This window comes from Mustela nivalis (assembly GCF_964662115.1).
Source record: "Mustela nivalis genome assembly, chromosome: 6".
NCBI lineage: Eukaryota > Metazoa > Chordata > Mammalia > Carnivora > Mustelidae > Mustela > Mustela nivalis.
Window position 1 is genome coordinate 85998917 of NC_139025.1, and position 24539 is coordinate 86023455.

The 24539-nt window shown below is 52.0% G+C and overlaps 1 protein-coding gene across 1 annotated transcript; it reads right to left on the minus strand.

The window, feature by feature from the left end:
• Window positions 1–6637: 6637 nt before the first annotated feature.
• DISP2 (dispatched RND transporter family member 2) lies at window positions 6638–24259 on the minus strand. The gene is made up of 8 exons (XM_082735558.1): window positions 24070–24259; window positions 17325–17654; window positions 17020–17049; window positions 16763–16886; window positions 16365–16480; window positions 16068–16195; window positions 15620–15717; window positions 6638–13886 (listed from the first exon to the last, which is right to left on the minus strand). The coding sequence occupies exons 1-8, from the start codon at window positions 24180–24182 to the stop codon at window positions 10623–10625; spliced, it is 4203 nt and encodes a 1400-aa protein (XP_082591684.1). The 5' UTR covers window positions 24183–24259; the 3' UTR covers window positions 6638–10622.
• Between the last annotated feature and the right edge of the window lie 280 nt (window positions 24260–24539).

Here is a 24539-nt window from a genome sequence, read left to right on the forward strand (position 1 = left end):
ATTTATTTGATAGAGAAAGCATGTGATCGGGGAAGAGGGAGAGGGACAGGGAATCTCCAGTGGACTCCTCGCTGGTGGGGAGCCCCAGGCGGTACTTGATGTCACAACCTTGAGATCATGACCTGGGCCAAAACCCAGAGTGGGGGGCTTAAGTGACTGAGCCACCCAGGCACCCCAGTCCTAACTTTAATAACACTTATCCAGATTTTTTTTTTTTTTTTTTTTTTTTTTTTAATGTATGCTCTATGACTAACAAGGAGCTGGGGCTCACAACCGGGAGATCATGAGTCCCAGGCTCTACCGACTGAACCAGCCACCTGTCCCAAAACTTATCCAGATTTTAAGCAGAGATTCAGAGCTACTCCTAGAGAACAGGTCAGGGTTTTCAAGCACTTAAGGCACTCATTCATTTCACTCAGTAAATATTTAATGAGCACCGGCTGTGTGCCAGACCATTCTTCTAAGAGGACAGATGGAGGAGAAGTAACAAATATCCAGACTGACTTTGGCTTTGTCCTCCTTGAGTTTACAATCTAAAAAATGGAAACAGAAAACCACACAAACTGGGGCACCTGGGTGGCTCAGTGGGTTAAAGCCTCTGCCTTTGGCTCAGGTCATGATCCCAGGGTCCTGGGATTGAGCCCTCATCAGGCTCTCTGTTCTGCAGGGAGCCTGCTTTCTCCTCTCTCTCTGCCTGCCTCTCTGCCTACTTGTGATCTCTGTCTGTCAAATAAATAAATAAAATCTTTTAAAACACACACACACACACACACACACACAAACTTATTAGTTACATCTCAAAAAAATCTCAAATATATTTACCAATTGTAGTAAAACTATGAAGGAAAAGCACAATGTGCTATGAGAGAGAAAATTGGGGAAACAGTTGAAATTGGATAGTCAGGAAAGACATCTAAGGAGATATTTGATTAATGAAAGATGGATGAGAGTCTGGAGCACCTGAGTGGCTCTGTGGGTTAAGTGTCTGCCTTCGGTTAAAATCATGATCCCAGGGTCCTGGGATCAAGCCCTGCATGGGGCTCCCTGCTCAGTGGGGAGACTGCTTCCCTTTCCCTCTGCCCCTCACCCCTGGTTGTGCCCTCTCGCTCTCTCTCAAATAAATAAAATTCTTAAAGGGTGACTGGAGTTAATCAGATAAACAGTGGGGGAGGGAGGAAAAATGTGAAGTCACAAAGCAGGAATGACTAGTTGGGAATGAAAGATGGGAGGAAAGCAGTACAGATAAAGCTGGAGAAATAAGAAGCCAAATGGCAAGGTTTGCAGACTGAAGGTGAAGAGATTAAATTTTACTTTTTTTTTTTTAAGATTTTATTTATTTATTTATTTATTGGACAGAGACAGCGAGAGAGAGAGAGAGAGAGAGAACGAACACACAAGAAGGCGGAGTGGGAAAGAGAGAAGCAGGCTTCCCGTTGAGCAGGGAGCCCAATGAGGGTCTCATTCCCAGGACCCTGGGATCATGACCTGAGCTGAAAGCAGACACCCAACGATTGAGCCACCCAGATGTCCCAAGATTAGATATTTATCTTAAGAGTAATGGAAAGTCATTGAAATACTAGAGCAGGAGAATGTTATTCAATTTATCTTTTAAAAGCTTACTGTGACTACTTCATGGAGAAAGGTCTGAAGGGGGTAAGGGCAAAACTGTAGAGATAGTCGGGAGGCTGCTGCAATCATTCCCATGAGATGATGGTGGCTTGGCCATGAGGGTGCTGGTAATAGTGAGAGTGCAGAGGCCGCTTTGAGGCAAACAGGCTGGAGCGATGGAATGCAGGAAGGGCCCACAGCAACACCTGGCTGAATACAGACGGACCCATCAGGCCACCCACCTCAAAACCTCCCTAGGTCCTAACTGACCAATGGGCTCCTACAACTAGGCACAGTTACCAAAAAAGGGAAGATTCCATAGTCTCAAACTGTCCTCACCTTCCTTCCTTAAAAACAGCTCCCACCCACTCTCTCCTGGCAGACAACCTCTCCTCTGCTGTCCTCCCCATGGCTCCCTTGTGGCATATTCAATAAATGTTTATCTCTTTTGTTTTGCTTCAGGCGAATCCTTTCACCGCCCATGCCACCGACTTCCACCTGATCATTGCCCTACATTCTGTAGGCCCCGTTCCGATTGGACAGACACCCCATTTAGACACCACAAGGGTGGAAGAGAAGCAGACACATTTAAGACAGCTTTTGGACATAGAATCTCAGGACTCGGTGTTGGACTGCAGGTGGGAAGAAGGGAAAGGACTCTTTTCAAAAGATTATTTAAGGTTTATTTATTTATTTGCTTACTTGAAAGAAAGAGAGAGCATAAGCAAGCATGAGCAAGCACAAGTGAGCACAAGAAAGGCGAGGGGTAGAAGGAGAGGGGGAAGCAGGCTCCCTGCTGAATAGGAAGCCTGATGTGGGACTCTATCCCAGGACCCCAGGAGCTGAAGGCAGACACTTAATTGACCGAGTCACCCAGGTGCCCCTCAAAAATTATTTATTTTAGAGAAAGAGAGAGAGCACAAATGAGGGGAGGGGCAAAGGAAGATATTCTCTGAACAGACTCCCACCAAGCATGGAGCCCAAAGCCAAAGTGGGACTCGATCCTACAACTGGGATCCCTGAGATCATGACCCCAGCCAAAACTCAGAGTTGAACGCTGAGCCCCCCAGGTGCTCTGAGAAGGAAGTCTTAAGGAGAATTCTCAGGCTTGAATAACTGTGTGGAAAGCGTCACTATTTTATGTTGCTGGGAGATTGAGAGCTTAGTTTTGAATTTAACTTGAAATGCCTCTCAGACATTCAAGTGGAGCTGTCAAGTAGATAGTTTGAAGTATAGGCTTCAAGCCCAAAGGGGAATCTGGGTTAGAGATCTACTCTTGAGATCTGGGTGTATGTGGATGTATTAAAAAAAAAAAAAAAGCTGAGATATTGGGTGAGATCACCAGGGGAAGAAGTGTACAGAGTCTACAGAGAGCCAAGGATAGGGATAGTAACATTTAGGAGTTGCAGTGAAAAGCTGTCAGCCAAAAAAAACTGATAAAGAGGTGCCAGGGAGGTAAGAAGACAACAAAAAAGGGTGGTGTTTTAGAAGCCAAGGAGCAGGAAGTGGTAAAAACTGCCAAAGGAGGGAGTGGTAAACTATAGAGAATAACTGATAAAGAAGTCATTGGCAAATACAGCAAAAGGAATTCTGGTGGAGAGGTGGGTCTGAGTGGAAGCCGCATTGGAGTGGGTTAAAGAGTACATGAAAGATGAGGAAGTTGGGATGGCAGATGCAGACATTAGAAACTTTGTGAATGGAGTAGAGAAACTGGGCAGTCATTGTGGTGCTGGGTTGTGGGGGTCAAGGAAGGGTTTTCCCCAAGATGCAGCTACTGGTGGATACATGTACTAAGGGGAATGAGCTAGCTGAGAGGAGGAAAAGGATGCTTCAGGGGGAGAGGGGATGATCACAGGAGCAAAGTCATATGCAAATGGAGAAGGAAGATGGAACCTGGAGTAGCATTTTCAAGATCATCTCTTTTTTTGTTCACATACCTTCACATATAATTAAACAAAAACAATATGCCCTCTCACCCATTTTTAGTTGATGCCTGCATTTTTCCCAATTTTAAATATTTTAAAAAGCCAACTTTCTACCTATTATGTATTATGTACTTCTTTATTCCTTTCTAAAATTGTTTTCTTTTGGTGTTTCATTTTAGACAATTTCTAGTTTCATGTCTTCAAGTTCACTAATCTTTTTTTCTGCAGTATCTAAACTGTTGTTAATTCCATCATCTCATTGGCTTTTCATCAAGCCATCATCTCATGGCTTTTCATCTCATTCATTTGTTTCCATCTCTGGAAGTTCACCTTGCGTATTTTTGAAAATATCTTCCAAGTCTCTACTTAGCTATATGAACATATGGAATACAGCTATAATAATCTCTTTGCTAATTCTCACATCAGTGTCAATTCTGGGTTGGTGTCAATTGGTTTTCCTCCTCACTATGGTTCACATTTTTCTGCTTATTTGTACGACTGCTAATGTTTTATTAGACCTCAGGCACTATAAATTTTGTGTTTTCGCATGCTGGTTGTTTTTGTATTTTTGTAAACATTTTTTTTAAGATTTTATTTATTTATTTAACCGATAGAGATCACAAGTAGGCAAAGAGGCAGGCAGAGAGAGAGGAAGGGAAGCAGGCTCCCTGCTGAGCAGAGAGCCCTATGCAGGGCTCAATCCCAGGACCCTGGGATCACGACCAGAGCAGAAGGCAGAGGCTTTAACCCACTGAACCACCCAGGCACCCCTTCTGTAAACATTCTTGAGGTTTGTTCTGAGATGCAGTTATATCACCTAGAAATAGTTTGATCCCTTCAGGTGTTGCTTTTAAAATTTATTAAATGGGATGAACAACTATGGTTAATAAAAAATAAATAAATAAACTGGGGCTAAATTGTCCCCACTGCTAAGGCAAGACTCTTCTAAGAACTCCAACCAATGCTTCATAAAATTATGAGGTTTTCCAATCTGATTGATGGGAATAGTCACTGTTCCAGTCCTTTCTGAATATTGGCTACTGTTCCCTCTAATTATTTCGGGTGATTCTTTCCTTAGTCTCAAGTAATTTCCTAACATTTCCATGATAAGTAGTGCTCGGCTGAATACTTGAGGGGGGAGAGGCCCTTTCCAGAATTCTCTCTCAATGCACCTTTTTTCTCACCAGCACTCTGCTGTGAGCAGAGTTTGGATTGCCACAAACTCTGAGCTATCTCCTCAGTTCAAGGAGCCTGCAGGGCTCTGCCTGTGTTCTCCCTCCCTGCAATTCATCCTGGAAACTCTCTAAAGCAATAAGCTAAGGCAATCATAGGGCTCATCTCATCTGTTTCTTGTCTTTCAGGGATCACTGTCTTTGTTGTCTGGTGTCCACCATCTTGAAAACTGTTGTTTCATAGTTTTTATGCTTAGTTGATTGTTTCTGGAAGGAGGGCAAATCTGGTCTCTGCTACTCCATCTTGTCTGAAATGGGAAGTTGTAATATGTACTCTAAATGTATTTTTGTTCAAACCATGGAGCTGCAGATTTAAATCATTCAATTTTTGGAAAATGCCCACTGTATATCCTATGTGCAAAGCCAAACCTCTGTGCCCGTCAGCCAAATCAGATTGACTATCTTTTTTTTTTTTAAAGACTTTATTTATTTGACAGAGAGAGCGAGAGAGAGCTCACAAGTAGGCAGAGAGGCAGGCAGAGAGAGAGGGGGAAGCAAGCTCCCCACTGAGCAGAGAGCCCGATGTGGGGCTCGATCCCAGGACCCTGAGATCATGACCTGAGATCATTAGAGGCTTAATCCACTGAGCCACCCAGGCGCCCCTTGGCTATATATATTTTTTAAGATTTTATTTATTTATTTGAGAGAGAGACAGTGAGAGAGAACATGAGCGAGGAGAAGGTCAGAGAGAGAAGCAGACTCCCCGCGGAGCCGGGAGCCCGATGCAGGACTCGATCCCAAGACTCCGGGATCATGACCCGAGCATGGGCAGTCGTCCAACCAACTGAGCCACCCAGGCGGGGCGCCTGGGTGGCTCAGTGGGTTAAAGCCTCTGCCTTTGGCTCAGGTCATGATTCCAGAATTCTGGGATCGAGCCCACATCAGGCTCTCTGCTCCGCAGGGAGCCTGCTTCCTCCTCTCTCTGGCTACCTCTCTGCCTACTTGTGATCTCTCTCTGTCAAATAAATAAATAAAATCTTAAAAAAAAAAAAAAGATTTATTTCAGAGGGAGATTGGGGGGAGAAGAGGCAGAGGGAGAGAGAATCTTCTTTTTTAAAGATTTTATTTTTTATTATTTTTTAAAGATTTTATTTATGTATTTGACAGAGAGAGAGAGAGAGAGATCACAAGTAGGCAGAGCAGCAGACAGAGAGAAAGAGCAGAGAGCCTGATGCAGCACTTGATCCCAGGATCCAGGACCCTAAGATCATGACCTGAGCTGAAGGCAGAGGCCTAACCCACTGAGCCACCCAGGTGCCCCAGAGATTTTATTTTTTAATGAAATAACTTAACTAAATAAAATAGCTTAATAAAATAAGCAGGCTCCCTGCTGAGCAGAAAGCCCTACGTGGGGCTTGGTCCCAGCACCCTGAGACCATGACCCAAGCCGAAGGCAGAGGCGTAACCCACTGAGCCACCCAGGTGCCGCTGGGAATCTTTGTTTAAGGATTTTATTTATTTGACAGAGAGCGCAGAAACAAGGAGAGCAGCAGAGGCAGAGGGAGAATCAGTCTTCCTGCTGAGTAGAGAGCCAAAGTGGGATTTGATCCCAGGGCCCTGGGATTATGACCTGAGCAGAAGGCAGATGTTTAACTGACTAAGCCACCCAGGTGCCTCAAGAGAGATAGAATCTTAAGCAGACTCCCCACAGGCCATGGAGCCCTATGTGCGCTGACCCCATGACCCCAAGATCATGAGAGTTGGATCCTCAACCAACTGAACCACCGAGATGCACCCAGAATGACTTTCTATCATAAAAGTCTGCTACTGTTTTTCAGTTCAAACAAATGCACTCTGTATCAGCCTTTCACTCTTGAATTTGAATTCTTAAATGAAGAAGGCACAGAACTGAATAATCACACAGAAGCCTGATAATGATTACAGCTTTATCAAGGTCCTTCCAGGGCTTTTCAGCAGAGTGGCTTTGGACAACCAGTCATTTACATAGCACAGAGTGGCTTTCCTTTGTTTTTCATCTTCCCATCGAACTGAGTTACACTCTCTTCTCTTACGCAGAAACACCTCCTGACCTTGAGTTATAGTTGTCCCTGGGATCAAGGGTGTGTGTGGAAAGGGTGAGGAATACCTGCTTTTTCTATCCCCAAGCAAATGGAGTCCTGATAGATGGGATGGGGTGTCAGAGAGCTGTCACTGCCCATATGTATTATCAAAGGCCACCATGTTAGAAAAGATCAGAAACTCTCCAGATAAATGTGTGAAGGTTGTAAACCAATGCATCTTCTTTCCTGATACCTCTCACCTGCTTCTCTATCCTGTCATGCAATGGGAGAAGAATGGAATGAGTTAGATGGGGCTAAGGAAGTTTGGCTTATAAATCTCTTGCAAGATGTCTCTTTTAGAATCGGGCTTAGGTTGGGATATTGCCTTAGTATCATGGTATCACTTATGCTATGTGCCAATCTAAGAGTCTGCTAGTCAAACCAGTCTCCATCATTGTCAACAAAGCACCACAGCCATGGAAGGATGGGTTTTCCCATAGTGACAAAGTAAACCAAGTTACATTTTAAAAACATACAGCACACGTACTCATACTCTGAGTGGAAGTTCAAGGATCTGTGGCACAAATAGGAGAAAAGACCTTAAGTCCCAAATGGGTGTCAATGTAGTTCTATTTTAAAGTGTCTCAGTGTTAAGAAACCATTTCTTGAATTTCACAGAGCAAACATGAATGCTTTAGCTGGTTTTCCCCTGCCTCAGCATGCTTCTGAGCCATATACTCCTTGTAACCACTGATAATGTAATGAAGCAAATAGGTCTGCTGAAACTTACAGGAAATTGACAATACTTTAAATCCTGCTTTTCAGAGTTGGGGCTGGAGAGGCAGGCTAGATTATCCATTAATGTGGGTTGCCTGCCGTTGGTATGGGCCACTCTGGGAGTGAGGTGGTGTTTTAGATTACCGCTGGGGTCTTCCAGTCTTTGGGGCCCAGCGGTATAAAGACCAAATCCAGTCTGTACCTCAGCTACTCTGGTTGATCAGCCTTCCTGCTGGGTTTTGTGGATGTGGCCTGCAAGAATGGGACCCAGAAATCTCTGCGTAGGATCCTCAGCTGTGCCCACATCCCTGATGCCCACCCTACCCACCCCTCTGTATTCTCTCTGACATTTCAGTGGTTGTGTTCTGGCAAAATTTCAAAGCTCCAGTCCCAGATACCATGTCTCCCTTTGCAAGACAAAAAGGATGTGGAAGAGCAGGTCCATTTGGTCCAGGTCCCTGCTGCCCACCCCCACAATACAAGGCAGAAGCCTTGGTGAGGTGCTTGGAAAAAACAATTAAAATGCTGGTCTCTTTTTTGAGTCAAACCCAGACTTCTGCTCATGCTCAGAAGGAAGGGCTCACCTTCTCCTCCCTCTGGCTGATTGTCCCAGATGAGACCAGGGCTCTCAAGGCGTGGGTGTGTGATACAGAAGGACACGGTCCACGGTGCAGAGAAACCAAGACCCTGATGAGCAGCCCCAGGCCAGAGACAGGGAATTCCACTTGGACATGAGGACAGAGTGGTCCCACAGACCTCCCAGAGAATAGGTGCAAGTTAGGTCCTCATCCTTGCCTCCTCTTCCTGGTGGTCAGGGGTCAAATGGGTTTGATTTTCTCAGCTTGCAGAGGAGCTGACGTAGGAATGACGTAGCCTGTCATTCCCACCCATGGTCTTCTCGTGCTTCCAGAACTCCTATGTGTCATTTGGATTTCTGCTCCACTTCTCATGGGCTTCTTATGGTGGGAGGTAAGTCTCAAGAATATAGGAGAAAAACAAAACAAAACATAACAGAAACACCTCTTGAGTTGCCTCTAGCTGGGTCACAAAGTGTCTGGCCCTAGAAGAATCCCTTCCTCTCTGTGTTACTCATCTGTAAAACGACCTGGATTGGTGGTTTTCACACCACATTCTGTTAGAGCTACTGGGAGCTTGTGAGGTTCTCCAGGGCCCCCAAGAAGCCCAGGAGAAAGGGAGGCTGAGCTGACTCTGTACACACCCACCCAGCACCCCCCCCACAGAAGTCCCTGCTTCTTATCTGTTTTGTAACTGTGTTTCCACACAAGGAATCTTTGAAGAAAGGATCCTGAGGCTACAAAACTTTAAAACTGCTGGAATAAATGATCATTAAGGTCCCTTCCAGTCTGAGACACTTGTACTTCCAAAGCCCAGCTCAAGTGGTCTCCCTTCAGGGAAGCCATCCTGGTTACTGGTCCTGGGTACCTGACCTCCAGCAATATGAATGGTGACAGGCATGGCCCTCAGCCCACACTGCATGGTGCCACCAGTGACCCATCCATGCCTGAGGGAAGAGCTAGCATGTGAGCCCCTCAAGGGTAGGTGTTCAATTTCCCTTCCAGGCCTCTGTCTCCTCGTGGTTCCACATGAGAGTAGGTGTTCGAGTAAATTTGCTTCAAGGGCCAGGAACTCTCACATGGCATAAAACTTTGCAGAGTGACTCTTTGCTTTGGGGAACGGGGAGTCACCTTTTGGTCTCCTGAGTGCCCCCAGACAGACTTGCCTATAGGAAGCTGGGGTTTCCCTGACCTGGGGTAGAGTTTCAGACTCACACACTCCCCAAAGGGACCGTCCTGATTCCTGCCTTTGCTGAATTCTGTTCAACCTCTACTACCCTCTGCCTCTCCACACACTGCGGCCATGGAAGAAGCATGCCCTGGAACCGGGGAATCAGCTCCGCCAGGATGCCCCAGAGCCTGGAGGTTCTCAGTGGATCTGGAGGGAAGCACGGGGCAGATGTAGAACAAAGCGTGGCTTGCTCAGAGTACAGCGCTGTCTGGAGACAGAAGTCTGAAGAGGGGCGGGATGGGGTATCCTCAGAAACACCTGCAAGGTGAACCATCAAGTTAACTACAGGCCAATGCCCTGGGGCGGGTAACCAGGACTGTGGGAATTCTAGCAGTGGATCAAGGCAGGAAGGCTCTCCCCACACTTATGAGCTCTAAGACTGTGAATCAATTACTTAACCTTACTTATTCTCAGTGACTTTACCTACAAACCAGGGGTGTGTGTGTGGGGGAGGATCTGGCTAATTGCAGGCTACCCCGTAGTGAAATGGTGAGATTCCAAGGAGACATGGGTATGCAAGTTAAGTATTGTGTAAAGGAAAAGATGCAGGATATAAAGGGTTCTTGTTTGTTTCCAGGGGAGCACACGCTTCCCGCTCCCCACAAGGGACTGTTTCTGCAACTGAACGACACTCTGAGGCTGGCTGGCCTTCCTCCCCCTGCTTCGTTGCCAGCAGCCATCTCCACCCGGCCTTGACAAATTCCTGATCAGCATAGGGAGTGTGAGGGGGTAAGGCCATTCAGGAAAGAGTCCTCCTCAGCCTAATTCTGGCCCAGAGAAGCTCCCTGAAGAGAAGGGAGTGTCCTGATAAAGAGCCCCTGAAAGATGTGAGGTCCCGGAGGCTGTTGGGGTTCCCCAGGGCTCTTCTGGTTGGTAAGGTGCCCTGCAGGGTCCCAGGAACTGGGTCCCTCACACCCACTTGGCTTGGGGGCCAGGTCGGCCTCCCCCTGATACCTAGAGCCACGAATCCGGCCTTCCCCCTTCTAGAGGTCCTGGTTGGCATTATGTTGTTGCGGGGGGGGGCAGACGAGAGATCAGCAAGTCACAAGACACGAGCCTGTAACCTTTCTTTCCCAAGATCCACCCCACTGAATCTTCCAGATGTGGGGAGTAAGCAGCAGTCTGGACCGAGGCTGACCCACATGGGGCAGGGTTTAAACTCCAAAGCTGGATGGTGAAACCTCTCCATGCTGAGGTGGGGAGACACCATTGAGCTTCAGTCCGGGGCCACCTCGTAGCCTCCAACAGGCTCTGCACCCTAGTCTGGGCCTCCCTCAGCTACTGTAGCCTGAAGTGTGGGTGCTGGGCCTGCGGAGCCAAACGTCTGGCAGATCTGGCTGGCTGTTGGGCAGCACCACAGGGCTGCCATCCCCCGGGGCCCCACGGCCCTTCCAGGATGAGCTGCTCTGGTGGGAGGCAGGCACTGAAGGATCGTACACGGCCTCCCTCAGCGCCAGCCATAGGGTGTCCCGCTTTTCGTTCAGCTGGCCCCGCTCGGGGGGTACAGTTGGCTCTGTTTCATCCAGGTCGTCTGGGGAGGCACCAACAGAATCTGGAACTCGGGCACTGGGCTCCGAGGTACTCAGACAGGTCTCATCAGAGACGCTGAGGCCCTCTAGGGTGCTGGCTGAAGAGCAGAGGCAATCAGGAGGCTCCACAGCCTTGGCCTTGGGAGAGTGGGCAGGGACTTTTGGTGAGGCCCTCGCAGGCTCAGCCTTCTGGCCTGGGGAGTCCCGCCTGCCTTGGGTCTTGGGGCTGGAGCCCGCCTGCTTATAGGGGGAGGATGTCTGCAGGGCTGGGCACTGGCTGAAGACGGACTGGTGGTCCAGGAACAGCTCCCTCAGGGATGCAGGGGCCGGTGGGGGGCGGGAGCAGCAGGGGCCATCATGCAGCTGGAGATCCTCAGAGAGCACAGAGGGCCGGTGGGACAGTTTGCTGGTGGCTGTGCTCGTGTCAAAGCTGGGGCTCCGGCGCCGTGCCAGGGGCTGGAGCTCGTACTGTTCCGAGCATGATCCGGGCGCCCCTCCCGTTGGCCCTGCCCGTGGGCGGCCTGCCTTATCACCACTTGACTCTCCGGTTCCAGTGTCCCAAGGCAGGTGGGCACAAGGCCAGAGGATCTGCCCACAGTTTTTCTCTGGCCCAAAGAAGCAGCACAGAGATTGGAAGAAGAAGCTGGCAAAGCCGCAGCTGACACACTTGACCATCATCAGGACAATGCCCAGCTTGCGATAGAGCAGCACGGTTGCAGGTAGCATGAGCACCCCGGCCGCAAACAGGGCCGCGGCCCCCACTGCCGTGGCACAGCTGGTCTGACGCAGGGAGAAGGCCACGCGGCTCAGGCGGTCAGGGTGCGGGCACAGGTGATAGGAGATGCAGTAGTTGACTGTGAAGTCCACCGAGAGGCCCACAGAGGCGGAGAGAAAGAGGGCTTCGGCAGTGTTGAGCTGCCATTCGAGAAGAACCAGTAGCCCCACAGTGAGCAGTACGGTGCCTGCCACAGCTGCCACGGAGAACAGGCTCAGTGGAACGTTCCAGGTGCCCAGCAGCAGTGTGGCAAAGGCCAGTGCCAGCGCGAGGCCCAGCACCACAGCTGGTTCAGTGTTCAGGCTGTGCTGCAGGCTGTAGAGCTCCAGATGGCTGGTAAACCAGCCCCGGTGGAGGCCGGGGGGTGCGCGGCCCAGCTCGGCCGCCAGCCAGTGGCTAACCTCAGTGTAGAAGCGGTGGGCCTGGCCGTAGTCTGGACTATACTGGACGTTAGTCTGGAACTGCAGGACCAGGGCAGCCAGGCTGCCATGGGCATTGAAGCGGGGCCCCAGGTCCCGGGTGCCGTTGGGGCCTTGCTCCAGAGCCATCATCTTGAGGCAGTGAAGGAAAAGCTGGGGTGCCCAAGGGAAGGCAGAGTGGCCACAGCAGAGGCCCGGCCCCAGGCGAGCACAAGCGGGGCTCTCCACCCAGCGCTGGAGGGCCTCCATGAAGCAAAGCGTGGGCCAGCCCTCGGGCTGGGCGCCAAAGAAGCTCTGATTCTGAGCTCCGTGGCAGAGGTCCAGCAGCCAGCGCTGGGCTTCGGGGCCGCTGGCCGAGAAGGTGGGGTCACTCACCAGTGAGCTGTTGCTGCGAGGGTCCAGAGGGTCGCCGGTGTCCACGGGCAGGACGCCCCACACCAGCACCACGGGCAAATGGCCGCCCTCGCCCTGAGGAAGCCGCTCGAACAGGAACTGCTGGCGGTACTCGGCGTCGAAGCGCTCAAAGGGGTGGCTGGGCCGGAAGACCTGGCCGCGGGGGGGCGGCAGCGTGGGCAGCCGCAGGCGGGGACTGACGCCGGCGATGTAGGCGCCCCCTGCCGCCAGCGCGGCGAACCAGCAGATCCAGATGTAGCGGAACTTGATGACCCCACAGGGCAGGAGGCGCTGGAAGAGCAGGCGCGAGGTGCCGGCCGCCGCCCTCCGGAGACCGCGGAGCCTTCTGTGCAGCGCCAGCGCCAGTCGCCGGGGCGCGCTGCCGGCCCTCGGGCCCTGCACCCGGGACGCACAGGCGCGCGCCAGGTAGCGCTCGTGGAGCACGGCGGAGGCGGGCAGCCAGGCCAGCGTGAGCGCCAGGTGCGCCAGCACGGCCGTGCCCAGGTAGAGGGCGAAGCAGCGCACGGCCGGCAGGCGGCTCAGGTAGCTGGCGTAGAAGGCCGCGGCTGTGGTCAGGCCCGAGACCAGCAGCAGGTAGCCGAAGTGGTGCATTGTGCGGCCCACGCGCTGCGCCAGCCCACCCGAGGGCAGCTGGCTCTTGCTGAGGCGCCACAGGTCGAAGAAGATGAGTGTGTGGTTGGCGCAGACGCTGCTGAGAAGAACGAAGGCTGCCAGATTGACGAAGGGGAAGTAGGCCATGCGGAAGGCCACCCGGTAGAGAAAGAAGGCGACCAGCAGGGAGCCCAGCACCCCCAGCAGTACCAGGAGCGTGAGGAAGAGGGAACGCAGGTAGAGGGCGATGCTGAGGAAGATGGCAACCAGGGCCAGCAAGGGGTACACCGTGTCCTGGGCCAGGTAGTGTCTCAACAGCTCCTGCTTGAGGCCCAGGTCCATGCCAGTGATGGACGTGTAGTTGTCAGAGAGCCCCCAGGGCACTGCGAGGCGGTCCAGGTAGATTCCCATCATGGAGGCCCCCTTGGGAGTGGGCAGGAAGAGCAGGCTGTACTTAAGGGAGGGCACCTGGTAGTCGGCAGTCTGGGGACTCAGAAAGTCTCTGTCCAGCAGGAAATGGAGGAGTTGGTAGACAGCACTGCTCCGGGAGCACTTGGTGGGCACCTGGGTGCAGTGTGCTGGCTTGTCCTGTCCAGGGCCCAAACAAGAGGGCACCAGGGCGCCACGGTGGTAGTAGATGGCACAGGCACGCAGAAGGGCCAGTGTTCGGGCTGCATCTGCTTGAGTAGTGTCCAGGCAGGAGGAGCGGTTGGAGAGCACAGCCACATAGTTGCCCAGGGACCAGCTGGGGCAGCACTTGTTGGCTTCCGTACGCTGGCACAGAGCCCCAAAGTGGCTATGGGAGCGGATCTGTACAGCACACAGGGCAGGAGAGAGCTCAGGGTCAAGGCAGGGGCCCAGGTTTCCCCCGCCCCTCACCTAGAGGGCCGAGGGACACCTCACCTAGAGGGCCGAGGCAGAGAGGTATCCTGACAGCCCAGCAGACAAGGCTCATCTTAGAGCTGTATTCAGTTCCTGGCTACATCTTGACTACCAAAGGGGAGCCTCAGGAATGCTGTCCGAGGCCTCCTTCTGAGAGGTCCTGCCCTAAGGGCCTCTGCAAGTTGCACACCCCAATTCTGCCCTGCCTAAACCAGGAGGGGAAGTGACAGTGTCAGCCACAGATGGGTCAAGGGTCCAGGTAATTGGAAGCAAACAGGGGGAAAAGTAGGGACCAGAACATTCCAGGCTCAGGGTCAGTGCCAAACGTAGCCTCCTACCTCTGTCCACTGGGCTCTTAACCCATCTTAGTGACAGAGCTATTTCTTTTTCAGACCTCATGCCTCCTTTTCTCTCCCACCTGGTATTAACACATCATGACAGCTGGTGTAGCCTGGAAGGCACTGGCCTGGGGATCCGAGGCCCTGTTTTGCTACCAGCTGGCTATATGGCCTTGGGCCTGAGATCATGGTGACAATAGCAACATTTACTGAGAGATTTCTATTGCCAGTCATTATTCTACAATTTGCCAGGCAAATCTCTCTTGTTCAGTTGTCACAACATCCTTATGAGAAAAGTACTATTATTTGTCCCATTTTCTACATCCAAAGCCAGAGGCACTGAGAGGTTTAGAAATGTGTCTACAATCACACAGCTAGGGGGGGTATTAGAATTGGCTTTGGGGCACCTGGGCGGCTCATTTGGTTGAGTGTCCAACTCTTGATTTCACCTCAGGTTGTGATCTTGGGGTCCTGGGATGCAGTTCTATGTGGGATTTTATGCTCAGGGTGGAGCCTGCTTGTCCCTCTCCATCTGCTCCTCCCCCAGCTCTCTCTCTCTCTCAGATAAAAAATAAATAAATTCTTATTTACAAAAAGAGAGAGAGAGAGAGAACTGGCTTTGAATTCAGGAATCTAGCTCCAGGGCACGTGTTTCTAACCAGTGTCTTTTGGTATGTCAGATACACTTGTGTGGATGCCTTGAGCTATTCAATGGTGTTTACACTGTTCGGCAACAAACCTTTCTTCAGATGTTATGGTGGTATCTGGCCCTGGATTAGAGGAACTGCTTGGATTGATCAGGAGGAGGCCTTGGGCTGGAGCCTCCACAACAGCCCCTGAGGCTCCTTTTCAGGACCTTTTTTTTTTTTTTTTTAAGATTTTACTTATTTATTGGACAGAGAGAGATCACAAGTAGGCAGAGAGGCAGTCACAGAAAGAGGAGGAAGCAGAAGCAGGCTCCCTGCTGAGCAGAGAGCCCCATGTGGGGCTCAATCCCAGGATCCTGGGATCATGACCTGAGCTGAAGGCAGAGTCTTTAACCCACTAAGCCACCCAGGGGCCCCTTTTCAGGACCTTTTGAAAATCCCCAGGCTCTGCTAGTCTCTGTGTCTTGGCTTCTCTAAGAACAGCTGACTCTTCTTTCCCCACATGAACCTGGAGCCTTTCAACAGGGACAGGAAGACTTTTCTGAGCAGGGAATACTCTTCCCAGTCCACCCTAGCAGTCCTGGCTCAACTGTATTTCCTTGAGATTAGGCCAAGAAGAGTTCCTTCTCTCCCCCTGCCTCACCTCCCACCCACAGCACCTCCCCAGCGAGCTCACCTGGTCCTGTTCCATGCGGCACATGGAATGGATGGCATGCAGGTTCCATAGGCTGCCTGCCGAGGTGGACATGAACACCAGCTGTGCGTAGCTCTTCTCTGCAACACACCCCCCCAACACACCCCAGAGTTCAGCTCTTCGGCATCAGGTCCTGGGCCCACTGGAGGGAAGACACTTACCCAGGGCCATATGAGGCTCAGATTCTCAGGAGTCTGAAACCTGTGCCTGGCTGCCCAATTCTGTGCCCCACCACCCCGACCCAGCCTGATTTCATGTGGCTGGAGCAGCTGAGGCCTCCCGACTATAAACCAACTTCTATGACTTGAACATGGCCAGCTGGCCTCCTTCCTTTTCTGACTGCCCAGATTTGTTCTCCTGGGCCCTCCGGTTCTAGTCGGTACAATGGGGGCCAACATTAAAGACAGGAACTGGCCAGGTTGCTGCTTACCAGGTGGGCCACAGAAGAAGTTCTCCTGCCCTCTGTCCTCTAGGGGCTCCACCATCCTTCGAGGCCGGACTAAGCCCTCCTGGGTACTGCTCCAGGGTGTGGGGCTCAGAGTGGTGTGGGCGTTGGAACTAAGGTAGAGAGAAAAACCTATGCCAGGCACCATCAAGGGGTAGGGACTCAGAGGAGGCCAGACACCCCTTCCCAGTGAACCCCAGCAAGTCCCTCTGACCTGGAATTTGGGAAGTCCTCTCTCATTCCCCCTTTCCCTTTAACAGTGGAAAGATGGAAACCCAGTACCTGTTCTGCTCAAGGTCTGGGGAAAGAGAAAGCAGCTTCCTGGGGCCCGTGAGGGTTTGCAGTGCTCTCCACACTACCAGCTTGCGGCCAATGTCTGTGTCTCGAGGCTCAAAGCCCTGCAGGGAGAGGGACAGAGAAGATCAGGTGGGCAAAAGGAGCAATGCGCCATCTGGCCCTTCTTGGCTCTGCCCCTTTGGGTCCCTGGAGCAGGGAAGGCCAGCCTGCCTTTCTGGATTATTGGATGAGAGTATCCCCTCTTTACCATCTCCCCCAACTCACTCTGGGGGTCAAGAGTCCAGTGCCATCCCACCCCCAGCTGGGTCGCTCCAACTTTCTGCCCCAGACTGAGCTGAGGTGGCTAGGCCTGGGAGTCCCTGTCCCTCCCTTTAGCCTCTTACCAGCAAGGGCTTGGAGAAGTCGGGCAGCTGGTCCCCTAGCAGTCCAGCCAGGGTGCAGACGAGGATGACAGCCAGACACAGCAGCAGCACAGCCACTGGACACTCAGCAATCAGCTGGGAATAGCTGGGAAAGAGGAAGAGAAGCCACTGGAACTGGTGTTGGGTGTGTGAGCTTAGGCGTCACCAGGAAGGGGTGGCAGGGCCAGACTCGGTGCCCACCTAGTCACCCCTAGGGGGCCAGAGGCCCAGAGGCCTACCTCTTTGGCATCCGGAAGGTCCGTTCCTGCCTGTGGAAGAGAAGAAAAGACACTTGCTTGTCAGAGCCCCCCTGCAGGGTGGGAGGTATGGTGTGGGGACAGAGCAAGATGATATTCATCCTTTCAGGCTGTTCTACTCTCAAGCTCCAACCCTTCCTTCCTCCTCCATCCAGGCTGCCTCCTCCCTCAGGGACATCCTGGGCTGCCTCTTAATGAAGGAGTCCAGAGCCCGGGGGGCTCACCCCACTTTTAAGCCCTGCCCCATCTTCCAGTGGAAGCTTGCAGGCTACTGGATCCCTCCTTACCTGACGCTGACCACATGGTGTTGCACAGATGGCGGCTTCCAGGCCCCATCTCGCTGTGAGGGGGCTGGTGAAGGGCTGAGGCTGGAGCCGTGGGAGCATAGAGCTGCTCGGTCCCCAAGCCCTGGCAGGGAATTGTCTCCCCGGTATTCCTGCGGTGCCCGGGGGTAGGTGAAGTGTGCAGGGGCCAAGGGACTGGACGGGCCCACAGGCTGGAGGGTGGAAGTTGTTGGTGGGGGTCCTGAAGAACTGGAAGGATCCTCTGGGGGGCCACTTTGGAGGGAGCAGCTCTTCTCTGGGCTTGCCTCAGGGGCCACAGCCTTGCTCTGGGACCTGGGGGGAGAGGAGACAAGGGTGATGAGGGTGGGGGGTGCTGTTGGGCCACCCCATGCCCTGAGACAAGGAGACAGGGCTTAGGTTTGTTCTTATTAGTCCTAGGGGAGAGGGGAGGGGGGCACAGCCTCCATCCATACACCCCCAACCTATCTCTTGAGTCCATTGTCTCATTCACTTACCTGTCCATGCACTCAAAAAACATTATTGGCAGCCTGCTACATGCCAGACACTGTGTTTTTACATGTATGATCTTGTGTACTCACAAAACCCTACAGGAGAGATACTTTCCTTGTTCTATATTTGAAAATAGGTTCAGAGCTGGGCCTTAAACCCATTCTGTCTTGCAGTCCTGCTCCAGTCCTTCCTTCCTACCTTCCTTCCTTCCTTTCCTCCCTCTTCTTTTTTTCTTTTTTAAGATTTTATTTATTTGACAGATCACAAGCAGGCAGAGAGGCAGGCAGAGAGAGCAGGGGAAGCAGGATCCCTGCTGAGCAGAGAGCCCGATTTGGGGCTTGATCCCAGGACCTCAGGATCATGACCTGAGCCCAAGACAGGTGCTTAACTGACCGAGTCGCCCAGGCACCCCAGTCCTGCACTTTCTGCTGCAGCCACCTGCTCATTCTCTTGGCAGGCATTTATTGAGCACCTACTGCAATCTTGCTCTCACCTTAGAGCCTTTGAACTTCCTCGTTCCTCAGCTTGGGGTCTCCTCCACGAGATAACTGGATGGCTCAGAGCCTCCCTTTAGTCTCAGTCCAACCATCACATTCTTAGAGAAGCCTTCCCCAACCAACTAACCACCTGCCAGCTCTCAATCCCCCCACCTGCTTTATATTTCTTCGCAGCATTTGCCACAACTGGACATTATCCAGTGTCCTGTTTCGAGCCTGCCTCTCCGATGGAATGTGAGCTCTGGGAGAGCAGGGTCTCATGCCTTTGTTCATCTCTTACACTCGGAAGGGGCTCGGGGAATGTTTGTTGAGTGAATGCTGAGCCCTAGATGGGCTGCTAATGGTGATGCTGGGATGAATAAAGTCCATCCTTGTCTACCAGGCACTCATAGTGGGTGGGAGATGTTGACCAGAGTCCAAGTCACAGAGCACTGAAAAGGAAGGCCCAACTTAGATGGGGGAGGGGGTGGGGGTAGTCACAGAAGGTATGGCAGCTGTGAGTGCTGCCCTTCCTCCACCCTTGGGCCACAGGACAGAAGGTTTGCTTTGCAAGCGTGTATATGGCTGAGAGAGGGAGTTGGGACCCCCAAAGAACGTGCCAAGGAGGAGTCAGCAATAGATTCTTCTTTCAGAATTACTCACAAGGACAGTATTCAGGGCATGGACGCAGCCCCACTCCCTGGATGCATGGGGAGGCAAAGTCCCCCCCCCCCCCAGTGGCAGGACTGCCAGACCTGGGACAGGAGTAGATGGCTGCAGAACAGAGTCCCTGAGGGCTATGGGGTGCTCCCAAAGAGGTTCTGGACTAGGAAGCCCTGGCAGAGCCTTGTTTCCTCCCCACATTCACTGGACTCACCTGGTCTGCCAGAAATTGTGTAGCTGTGTGGTTTACGCTGACCCACCTGTGGCTTTCAGACCTGCCTACTGCACTCCCAAAGGGGCTAGAGGCCAGAGTCCCTGTCCTGGAGGTAAGCAGACATTGCCCAGGGAGGCTGGGTTCTGCCTGGAAACTAAGTAGAGGAACTGGGAAGAAGAGGCAAGCTCTTCCTGCTCCTCCTGGAAGCATGGCTGGCTGGTATAGCAGTCTGGGAAAGCACAACCTTCATGCCAAGGGAAAATGCAGGAGCACTGGAGGTGGGCTGCTGACTCTACCATCCTTTAGCTCTGAGGCCTTGGGAAAGACACACAATTCTTGGGGTGCTGGCATCCTTGTCTTGAGCTAGAGTATGATGGTAACACCCCCTCTTGGGGTTGGTACAGGAATTAAGGTAAACATACATGAGCTCCCTGTCAGAGCCTGGCATAGGGAAGACACATTTGTCCCCCCGCCCTCATTTGCACTCAGGGCTGTGGGGAGCATGCAGCTTAAGAATTATATTTATATTTACAATTTGACCTCTTTAGGCACCTCAGGTAATATAGCTCCGTTTTAGAACTTCTCACACCTTGAGACACTCACTACATATATAATTACACATACTTGCCTTTTTTTACTCGAAAGCTGCATCAGCATTTGATCTCATGGTTTAAATCACTGATACCTTTTTTTTTTTTTTAAACTAACTCATTGTTTAGAAAAAGAGGAGTTTGACAAAGTTGTTCTAAAGCAAGCCCTCAGATGACCCATAAAGTAGATATAGCAACCAAGGTCCTGGCAGATAAAAGACCTTATTGGCCTATCTCTGTGGGCCAAAGGGAAGATACATAAGTGTGGACATTTTCTTCTTTAAAGTTTTTATTCTGCAGGCCTTTTTTTTTTTTTAAGATTTTTTTTTTTTTTTAATTTGACAGACAGAGATCACAAGTGGGCAGAGAGGCAGGCAGAGAGAGAGGAGGAAGCAGGCTCCCTGCTGAGCAGAGAGCCCAATGTGGGGCTTGATCTCAGGACCCTGGGATCATGACCTGAGCGAAGGCAGAGGCTTAACCCACTGAGCCACCCAGGCGCCCCTGCAGGTCTTTAAAAAAAAAAAATTATTTATTTGACAGAGAGAGAGAGAGACAGGTAGAGGGAGAAGTAGACTCCCCTCAAGCAGGGAGCCTGATGCAGGACTCAATCCCAGGTCCCTGGGATCATGACCTGAGCCAAAGGTAGATGCCTAACCAACTGAGCCACCTAGATGCCCCTTGCAGGTTTCTTTTGAGCACCTATCACATGCTGGACACCGCTTTTGGTCTGGGTTATCCCGAAGGCATGAAAATGACCCATTAGTCATGGTCTCCCCTTTATTTATTATTTTTTTGAGAGGGAGAAAGAGCACACGGTGGGGAGAGAAGGGCAGAGAAAGAGGGAGAGAGGGAATCTTAAGCAGGCTCCACACCCAGGGCTGAGTCCCCTGCAGGGCTTGATCTCATAACCCTGAGATCATGACCTGATCCAAAATCAAGAGTTGGATGCTTAAACAACTGAGTCACACAGGTGCTACAAGATTTAATTTTTTATCTTTTCTTTTTCTTCTTCTTCTTCTTCTTTTTTTTAAAGTAGGCTCCATGCCCACTGTGGAGTCCAACATGGGCCTTGAACTCAACCCTAAGATCAAGATCTGAGCTGAGGGGCACTTGGGTGGCTCAGTTGTTAAGTATCTGCCTTCTGCTCAGGTAATGATCCCAGGGTCCTGGGATCGAGCCCCACATGGGCTCCCTGCTTGGCTGGAAGCCTGCTTCTCCCTCTCCTGCTTGTGTTCCCTCTCTCACTGGGTGTTCCTCTGTGAAATAAATAAAATCTTTTTTTTTTTAAGATTTTATTATTTTTTTATTTATTTGACAGACAGAGATTACAAGTAGGCAGAGAGGCAGGCAGAGAGAGAGGAGGAATCAGGCTCCTCTCTGCTGAGCAGAGAGCCCAATGTGGGGCTCGATCCCAGGACTCCGAGATCATGACCTGAGCTAAAGGCAGAGGCTTTAACCCACTGAGCCACCCAGGTGCCCCGAAATAAATAAAATCTTAAAAAAAAAAAAAAAAAAGACTTGGGCTGAGATCAAGAGTCACACCCTTAACCAACTGAGGCACCCAGGCACCCCAAGTTTTTATTTTTTTAAAGTAAACTTTACTCAGCTCGGGTTATGATCCCAGGGTCCTGGGATCGAGCCCCACATCAGGCTCCCTGCTCAATGGAGAGCCTGCTTCTCCCTCTCCCTCTGCCTGCCCTTCTGCCTACTGGTGCTCTCTTTCTATCTCTCTGTCAAACAAATAAAATCTTAAAAAAAAAAAAGTAATCTTTACACCCAATGTGGGGCTCAAACTCAAAACCCTGAGATCAAGAGTCACATGCTCCACTGACTGAGCCATCCAGGCCCCCCTTGGTCTCCCTCCTTAGGGCAAACCTGCATTCCAAGGGTCAGGAGGGTGGGGCAGCCAGGGTGTCTATTTGAGCTGCCCATGGTCTTAGAGCACTCACTGAGTACATAGAGCCAGGCTTCCCCTGCCCCAGCTGGAGTGTGGGGATTTTTTTTTTTTATTAAGGTTAGCTAGCACTATGGGGGTGCTGGAGGAGAGAGGGAGCACTCCCTCCTAGCCAGTCTACCAAAGTTCATAAGCCTGCACCCTTCTTTAGCTGCCTTCTGCTCAAGGGGGATTCCAGCCTCTACCATTGGTTTGCTTCTACTGGGGTCTCCCTGACCCCAGCCCCTTCTTCTCAACCCCTCTCACCCCTCTCCAGGGACCTAAGGTCAGCTTCTCCCAAATCCCATCCTCTTGACAGTGCTCATCATTGTCAATGTGGCAGAATTTAAAACCCTTCACATTCCCCTAGGAACTGTGCTTTTGTCTCAACCCTCCCAAGGAGAAGAGCCAAACTCTTCTGAGAATAAAAGCTTTCTTCTGCCAGCTTCTGCTGCCCTCAGTTTTCAGGAGATCTAGTAATAACACAAGTTAAACACCCCAGGCCTTGCCTCCCCAGGCGGCTTTCATTATTACCCCCTCAGTTCCATGGCTCTGACAAGAGTGGCAGGCCTGTATCCCAAGTGACTGGGGCAGGCAGGCAAGGGGATGGAAAGTGTTGATGCAGGCTTCCTCAAGGCCAAAGTGAAAGCAGGCAGTGCCTGGCTGATAGGGCTGCCCCCCACCCAGAGCCACCCACTTGGGAGACTCATAAGAGGTAAATACATGCACATTAAGGACACCCCCAGGCCCACAGACACAGAGCCATATGGACTTCCATGTGATCCCGCAGAGTGGCCAAGATGGATAAGGGAGCAGTCATGCCACTGGGAAAATAAAAAGGTAGTTTCAAAAACACAGAGAATGAACTATTTAAAATTGCTCTGTAGTCAATGAATTAGTAAAGAACCATGGGTGTGCTTAAACACACATGCTATTTTATTCACTCTGTATCTAACTCCAGAGCACTTCTTAGCTCGCAATGAACATATTTTTGTTTCTAGAATTGAACTATGTCCCTCTGCTTGATTAGTGACCAGGGGCTCTGGGGAAATTCAGAGAGAGGCCAGAGGTCCCAAGGAGTTGCTGAAGAAGAGCCAGTGGTTCTTGTGCCCAGGAATGACCCCACATGCAAAGGAAGTGATCAGACCAGACAAGGCTTATCCTTAATGAAATATCCAAGGCAGCAAATGACTCTCTGGCCCCTTCTAGGGAGACTTCTGGCCCCGGGCCCCTGTCCTGCCCTGTCCATCCTTGGCTTTTTGGTCAGGCAATAGTCCCAGGCAGCCCCCTGGTCCAGGGAACACATCCATCCTGTGTCTCACTCCCTTGAAGAAAGCTCTGTGCCTTTCAGAGTGACAGGTGGTTAAATCTATCCAGGCTGAGTGTTGACAATAAAGGGAAGAAAACATTTTGTTCTACTTGTGGGGCCTCCTCTTTGCTCTGAGGTCCAGAACATACATTTTAACTAAGGCAGTATATGTCCATCTCTGCTTTTTGGCCCCAAAGAATGCCTCTTATTTCAGTCCAGGCAGGAGAGAGAGAGAGAGACAGTGTCATATCAGGGGAGGGATTCTGAGGGTGGCAGACCGGGCAGGGCACAGAAATTGCGCCATATTGTTACCTGGCTGGGCTGTTCCCTCACATATACAGTGGGGGAAGGTGGAGGAGAGGCACTGATATCTGGGCCCTCAGTGAGAAGATGCTCCTCCTGTCCTGCCAGCCTGGGACTCCCTCAGGGATGGTACTAACCGCAGCCTGAGCCTGAGCCTGCCCACCCTTGCGCCTCCAGCGAGTGAGTGCTGGTAGCCGCCACACGCGGGGACTCAAGCCGACACGTGTGCAGCCGGCCATGGAGGCAGACTGGGGACTGACGGTGATGGACAAAGACAGTTCCTGGCGTGGCGGCGAGGGTCTGCTCTCCCCAGGACACACACCTGGGGGATCCTCCCGTCTATGTCACACACGCACCTTTGAGCACACTGCCATGCTGGAACCCAGACTAAGGTTTCCCCGGGCTTGGGGCTTACTGAGAAGATGCGGGGGCAGGGCCTGGAGGGAGGGGTTCTTGAGGCTGGAGGGTCGGAGGAGACCCCGGCACTAGAGGTAAGGTAGGAACAGTGGGTGGAACAGGTATTGGGACAGTGAGAGCGTTGGGGACTCGCAGTAGGTGGTATCAGGGAGAGAGAAAATTGACCCGGCTGAATGAGGGCGTGGCCAGGGGGCCGGCTGCTCTGAGGCGCTGGAAGGGGCTTTGGGAGGGGCTGGGGAATGAATGAGGGAGACATATGGCGGCTACGGGGATACCTGGGGCGGGGGTGTTGGGAAGGTCTGCGAGCTGGGTTTGCGGAACGGTCCGCCCTACCTGTCCGGGGAGCTGCCGTCTGGGGCCAAGGGCTCCCCCTTGGGCCGCTGTTCCCCTTCCGGACCTGGGCCGGGAGCCGGACCGCGGCTGCTGCCGCCGCTACCAGCGTCCATGCCCGTGGGCGGCACCGCTGTCCGGGCGCTGGTGCTGAAGTGGTGGCGGCGGCGGCGGCGGCTGGCTCCCGCGCATGCGTCTGCGCCAGTCGGACAGATCGCTGGGCGGGGCCGACAAGGAGCCCAGCCAATGGGCGCGGCAACGGAGGGGCGGGGACAGAGGCTTGTGGCCGCCCTGCTGCCCAGCGCTGGAGGCTTGCTGTCTTCAAGACCTGGGACCTACCCAGGCCAGGTCTGAGAGCTTTTAGGAGTCCGGCCGGCTGGCTGTAGTCCGCACATTGGCCTTTTCCAGAGGGACATCGATCCTCCCCTAAGGGACCAGGAAGCGCGACTCCAGGCACCGTGCGGAAAGCCTCA